This window comes from Malus domestica, chromosome 07, assembly GCF_042453785.1.
Source record: "Malus domestica chromosome 07, GDT2T_hap1".
Taxonomy (NCBI): domain Eukaryota; kingdom Viridiplantae; phylum Streptophyta; class Magnoliopsida; order Rosales; family Rosaceae; genus Malus; species Malus domestica.
In genome coordinates this window covers 21073146-21080125 of record NC_091667.1, presented here as the reverse complement: position 1 = coordinate 21080125, position 6980 = coordinate 21073146, and the positions used below count along the sequence as shown (strand labels likewise).

At 38.4% G+C, this 6980-nt stretch overlaps 1 protein-coding gene across 1 annotated transcript; it reads right to left on the bottom strand.

The window, feature by feature from the left end:
• Positions 1-1429: 1429 nt before the first annotated feature.
• Positions 1430-2585, bottom strand: LOC103410192 (uncharacterized). Its single transcript, XM_008348936.3, has one exon. The coding sequence runs from the start codon at positions 2444-2446 to the stop codon at positions 1544-1546; it is 903 nt and encodes a 300-aa protein (XP_008347158.3). The 5' UTR covers positions 2447-2585; the 3' UTR covers positions 1430-1543.
• Between the last annotated feature and the right edge of the window lie 4395 nt (positions 2586-6980).

Sequence of the window (6980 nt, the reverse complement as noted above, 5' to 3'; positions counted from 1 at the left end):
TTTGTTAGGTAAGGGAAACCTAAACGAGGAATAACATAGAATCATAACTGTTTTGATTGATAACACAAGGTATAAATATATACAAGTCAAGTGACTTGGTGTACAAGTAAACCTAAGCTCACATAGAAGTACATAACCTAGCCCAATAGAATCCTAACCGAATTCTCCTATCCTAACATAAATGTTGGGAAAGAATAGTATTTAGGTTTAATTTTGGATTTGAGCCTAGTCCATTAAGATTAGAGATTATAGTTTATGTCTCTATAAATATAGCTTGTAATTTAGTTTGAGAAGTAAAAGTTAGTCAAGATGTAGTCTTAATTTGTAACTGTTTCGACATTCTTGTTTATTGTTTTCCTGTCAATAATATTCTTAGTTTCATACTTTTTTTGTTCATCTGTTTGGTACTCTAATTTTTTATTTAGTACTACGGTCTAATGATATTTCTTTTCAATTGTAAATGAGAGGTCTTAGATTCGATTCTTGTCAAAGACGAATTTGAACCATATTAGTACTAGCCCATTGTGAGGTTTAGCTCACTTCCCACCCTCATATTGTAGACAATATCGTTTGTTAAAAAAACAAAAATCAAAAAACAAAAAACAAAAAACAAAAAACAAAAAAACAAAAACAAAAAACCACAAAACCAAAATTGTCTTTTTTTTCCTACAATTTTTATTATTATATATTTTTCTAAGCTACTATAATTTATAATAAAAAAATGCAAACTTAAGTGCAAAATGACGGACATATTTCCACGTCCAACTAAACCTAACCCACATCTGCATCGTTTCTCCTATATATATCTAACAATGCATGGAAATGTAACGTAAAAAAAGTATAATTAAGGTGCCGACCCAGCGTTTTGTGGGTTGACAATGAGGTTATTCTTGAAAACGCCGTCTGGAATCTTGGTATTTTTTTTATTTCACTATTCACTGATCATGAATACGATAGGCCATAAAGCTATATGCTAAACCAGGTCATTTTCTCATTAAACAACGAAAATTATTCGATGGTGATTGATTGGGTTGCTGGTTTATATAGAATAGTTCTTTTACAATTTCAAAGACTGCAAACTACAAATTATATTCTGCTCAAACAACCCTTTAAATTTGTCTTCTACATTTTATCTGATGAATGTTATAGGCACAAAAGCCAGGTGCCGTCCCTTCTCTAAAACCTAGCCAAGTAATTAAGCATACATGCGTGCAATTTTTGGATTCAATTGAACTTAAAAAAGTACTTACCAAATTTTGCAGAAGCCCATATATATTTGGCAGCAAAGTAAACCGTGGTGCCTCTCACTTGTTAGTCATGTGATAAGAGAAATAAGAATGAAAGAGGATATACAACCAGTTCCGAGGCAGATTCTCTTCAAAGGTAGAGATGCAACAGCCACATTGGTACGACCTTACAAACTTGGAAATAATGTTTCTGTCATCGTTCTAAAGTTCATAAATTAATTTAACTTCGCTATTACAAATTTGTATGGAAAGGAAAGAAGCACACAAAGGGAAAGGAAGTAAAAATAAAACTTGGGTCAAGGAACATATTCATGTTCAAGGTAGGGTTGAGTTCTAGTCATGGATGCAGAAGGCATTTTACTTCTCCCAACCCAAAATGTATCAAACGCCACATCTTTTTCGGACTGCTTCTCCATAGATTTAAGTTTCCTCCTCGTCAGTAACTTGAATGTGACTATCATTACCAACCCTAAAAATGCTAACCCAAACACAATTCCAACCACAAACCATTTCCGGTTCCTCTTTTTCTTCACTGGCGCCGGTGCTGGTGCTGGTGCTGGCGGGGATGCAACAACAATGCTAAAATGCCCTATACCATGTGTAATGCACTCATTTTCACTAGTCATGTTCGTGATCTCAAAGGTCCTCCAATCACCAAATTGGACACATTTTTGTGTCATATTTTCCCCTTGCGCAGCATCAATGTGAGGAAACCGGATTGTGATGGGGTCACCGTCGGCAGTGAACGTGAGCTTCTGGTTGCCAATTACAGTTCCATTTGGAGAATCATAAGCCATGAATCCAACAACAGGAGCAACCAATGTGTAATTTGATACTTTGTAGTAAAGTGAAGACCAATTGCCTAAATTTTCAAACACTATAGCTAACCTTCTGCCAGAAGGTATTGGTATAACCTTTGGTGGGATATAAAATGAACTGAAGTTTGCGCCTCTACTCCAAAACTTTGCGCTAAGGATCCTAACAAATGAAGCTTCCATGCCAGAAAAATTAGCCGGGAGAGAAATATTGTACAGCGTGCCGGTGTGCGGGTTCCTTAGGCTTGCATTTGCATAATCATGGAGAAAATTTGTCAAGGACAAAGGATCATAGCCATTGGAGGCTTGCATGAATGACGGTGATGGCAATGACAGAGAAAATAAGATCATCAGCCAGATTATGTACCGGTTGAAGAACTCCATCAATCAATGCAACCCTGAAAGTCTCCTTGTGATTTTGTTGTTAAATTCTTCTTGGATTGAAATCACATGTATCCATCTGTATTCCACATCCATGAAAGCTCCTATTATACAAAACTTCCACAATTCATAAAGAATCTATAAAAACTCCACAATTTCAAAGGCAATAAACAATTTGCATGGTGAAATGAAAGAGGTGTTAGGTGTCTGCAGAATATGCCCAAGAAATTAAGAGATATGTAATGTTGACTTAGGTTTTTAGAAGGTAAACCAAAATCACATCACCAAATGAATATTCTGCAAAATGACAGCCTGCTGTATGAGTCTGAATTCTCCAAAAATGTACTCGTTTCGTCGTGATGTTTTTGGAGTTTTTCCTAGGAAATAGAGGGCAGGCGTTGGGGATGTATTGGAGAGGTTGAGGGAGGAGAAATGGGGGAGAGGAACATATGGGATTTGGAAGAGTTCTGGTTGTTGTTTGTGAAATTTATTCTATGCATATGGAAAGTCCATGCTAGTTGGGCACCAAATAAGAAGGTGTCCAATGGATGAGTTGTTTAAGATGTTATTTTAATTGTTGATCATAAAAAAAGATGTTATTTTACTATTACAATTGTCAATTTTTGTTTTTTGTTTTTGTTTCTTTTAAATTCCTAGTTGGTTGAATTAGTTGATGAAGGAAAGAGAGGGAGTGGCTTGGTTGCTTGTGCTAGCAAATGCTTTGGAGGGTTATAGTTCCACAATACAAGACAGAAGCTCTGGACCTTTTAAAGTCTACAGTTGAGCATTATTTTAGGCAACTGACTTGTGACCCTCTTGCCACAAAGAAACTCAAAAAAGAAAAAAATTAAGATAAAAAAGGGGAAAGAATAAAAGGAAGGGCAAGCAAAGCAGAAGAATTTACTTATTACAGGGTTTACGTATATCACTTTTTATGTGAGTTTTTAGTTATGCATTGAGAAACAAAAATGTAGTCCCTTGATTTCATATTTCATAGTGCATACAGCTGCATATTTCTTTCTTTTCTCTCTCTTTTTCTCCACCAGACTTTTTATAATTTTATGTAAAGAGATTTAGCATAGTTTAATAAAACTATAGAAGGGAATCTGCCCATGATTTGAGTTGGCCTTTGTAGTGGTTTGGTTCAAATGTCATATCCCATACTTAAAATTAAGAAATAGGTAAAGATTCCAATATCCAACTACAACAATGAATAAATAAATAGGGCAATAATAAAGATTTAATCTGTGGAAAATTTACTAAATTGCAATTTTTTTTATAGAATATAGTTGTCACTCCATTTCATATATTTAATCAAGCATGTTAGTAAGAGGTCCAAAATATTAGGAGAAATATTCTCATTAATTAAAAATAACTTTTACAATATGAGTATTTATACACAACTATCACAACCATCACAGTTGTCATTACAACTAACAGAAAGTGTAACTAAACTAACAGACTAAACATTCCTTAGCCTCTAAGTATTATCCCTTGAAGGTGTAATTACATTTTTATCCTTAATATCCCCCCGCAAACGAAACTGGGGTAATCGCAGTTGGAGTTTGGCACGGAGAAGGATGAACCGAGGTTGTGACAGAGATTTGGTGCAAATATCTGCCACCTGATCCTGGGTACAAATAAACTGCACAGAAATTTGATTGGCTAGAACCTTTTCACGAATATAATGGTAATCAAGCTCGACATGCTTTGTTCGAGCATGAAAAATAGGATTTTTCGCTAAGGAAATGGCAGAGAGATTGTCACACCAGATCGTGGGAGAATGAGGCAGAGAATAAGAGAGGTCAGCAAGCAGTTTACATATCCATGTGATTTCTGCAGCTGTATTTGCAAGAGAGCGATATTCCGCTTCAGTGGAGGAACGAGCAACAGTAGGTTGCTTCTTGGCACTCCAACTAATGAGAGAGTTGCCAAAATAGACACAGTATCCACCTGTAAATCTTCTGTCCAAGGAACAGCCCGCCCAATCGGCATCAGAAAAGGCTTGAATAGATGGAACTTGAGAGGACTTGGAGAACCATAATCCAAGATCAAGAGAACCTTTAAGATAGCGGAGAATACGTTTTACTGCTTGCAGATGGGAAAGGCGGGGTCGATGCATAAACTGACATACCAAATTCACAGCAAAACTAAGATCAGGTCGAGTCCAAGTCAAGTACTGAAGAGCTCCAACAAGAGATTGATATTCAGAAGCATTATCGAGCAGTGGAGACAAGTGATCCAGCTTGGTGGTACTGAGAGGGGTGCTGCAGGGCTTGGCACCTTCCATTTTTGCTTTTGCCAATAGATCCAAAATATACTTGGTTTGAGAGATGAAAAGACCAGAAGATGATCGTTTAACTTCAATACCAAGAAAGTAATGAAGAGCACCAAGATCCTTGATGGGAAACAGATCACTGAGTTGAGTGATGACTTGTTGACAAGCTACAGAAGAGGGCCCGGTGACTAAGATGTCATCGACATAGACGAGGATGAATACCGGAGTAGGAGAACTCTTTATAAACAGAGAATGATCACTTTGGGAGCCTTTAAAACCAAGAGAGTGCAGAGCATGATGAAGCTTGTCATACCAGGCTCGAGGAGCCTGTTTCAAACCATAAAGGGATCTGTGGAGATGACAAACATGATGCGGGTTGGTTGGATCTTCAAAGCCAGTGGGCTGTTGCATAAACACTGATTCAGTAAGGGTGCCATAGAGAAAGGCATTGCTGACATCTAATTGATTGAGGAACCAATCAAACTGAGCAGCAAGAGTGAGCAGGAGACGAATAGTCACTGGTTTGGCCACGGGACTGAATGTTTCAGTGTAGTCAAGACCCTCTTGTTGGTGAAAACCCTTAGCAACCAAACGGGCTTTGTACCTGTCAATAGAACCATCGGGTTTCCGTTTGATCCGAAACACCCACTTACATCCCACAAGATTATGAGAGGAAGAAGGAGGTACAAGTGACCATGTACCAGTAGAGGCAAGGGCATTGAACTCCTCTTGCATTGCCTTGCGCCAATGAGAGTATTTAGAAGCTTGTAGGTAGGTTGAAGGAACATAATCAACTACAAGATGGGAAGGAATAGGGTGTTTGGTTGCAGCTAGGGCTTTGGGTTTGAATATGCCAGATTTTGATCGAGTTTGCATTTGGTGGGTGTTGATAGGTAATATAGGCTGGGAGCAGGGATTGGGGGAAGCTGCAGATGGTTGGAGCAGATTTGAAGATTCTGCAAAGGTGGGAACCGGGGTTGGAAAAGGGACAGAGGGTGTAGGTGGGGTAGAGATAGAATGAAATGTGAGTGATGAGGGAATAGAGGATGGGTATAAGGGAGAGGAGGAGACAGGTTGGGATGAAGAAGAATGTAAGGTATGAAAGGGGAAAGTGGACTCATCAAAGATAACATGCCTTGAAATATACAACCGGTTAGTAGATGGATGTAGACATAGATAGCCCTTGTGATTTAAGCTATAACCCAGGAAGACACAGGGTGTGCTTCTAGGATCAAGTTTGGAGGATGTGTATGGTTTCAACCAAGGGAAACAGCGACAACCAAAAACCTTGAGAGATTTATAGTCAGGGTCTTTCTGGAAAAGAGACTGCCAAGGAGAGGATCGAGATATTGTGGGTAGCTGATTGATGAGATAAACAGAGGTAGCAAAAGCCTCAACCCAATAAGTATGAGGCACTTTAGATGCTGCCAAGAGAGTTCGAGAGGTCTCAACAATATGCCGATGCTTACGTTCGGCACACCCATTTTGCTCGGGGGTATGAGGATAAGTGAGCTGATGATGAATGCCATGGCGAGCTAAGAACTGAGAGAATGCAGTGCTAACAAATTCACCACCAGAATCTGAACGTAATGTAATAACGTTTGTACACAGAGAATTCTCAACAAGTGATTTCCATTGCATAAAGGTGGAGAGTACATCAGATTTACACCTTAAAGGATAGAACCAACAATATCTGGTATAGTCATCTATGAAAATGACATAATACCGAAAACCATGATGAGACAGTATGGGTGAGGGTCCCCAAACATCCGTATGGATAAGCTCTAAAGGCTTTCGGGTCGTACAAGTAGTACTAGAAAAAGGAAGTTTAGAACATTTTCCTAGTGCACAATCGGAGCAAAAAGCTTTATTTGAAACATCAAGAACAGAAATACAGGATTGAGAAACCAACTTATTTATGATCTTTACAGAAGGATGGCCCAGTCTTTGATGCCAAAGATGCTTTGGAGCTTTGACAGAGGCAGCTAAAGCTTGATGAGAATTCGCAGGAGAGAAGGATGAGTGAAAAGGATAGAAGCCATGTTGAACTGGTCCTTTAAAAAGCATTCTCCCCGAAGAAAGATCCTTCACAGTGAAGTGAAAAGGATAAAGATGCATAGAACAAGAATTGTCAAGAAGAAATTGATTAGCAGAGAGAAGATTGTGCTTTAAAGCAGGAACATGTAAAACATGCTTTAAAGCAAAAGAATCAGTAGAAGTATGCAAAGAGGATGAGCCAGAATGGAGAATAGGCAAACC

Bases quoted from the DNA above. Each gene is read 5' to 3' on its own strand.
- LOC103410192 (XM_008348936.3), bottom strand. From the start codon at position 2,446: ATGGAGTTCTTCAACCGGTACATAATCTGGCTGATGATCTTATTTTCT.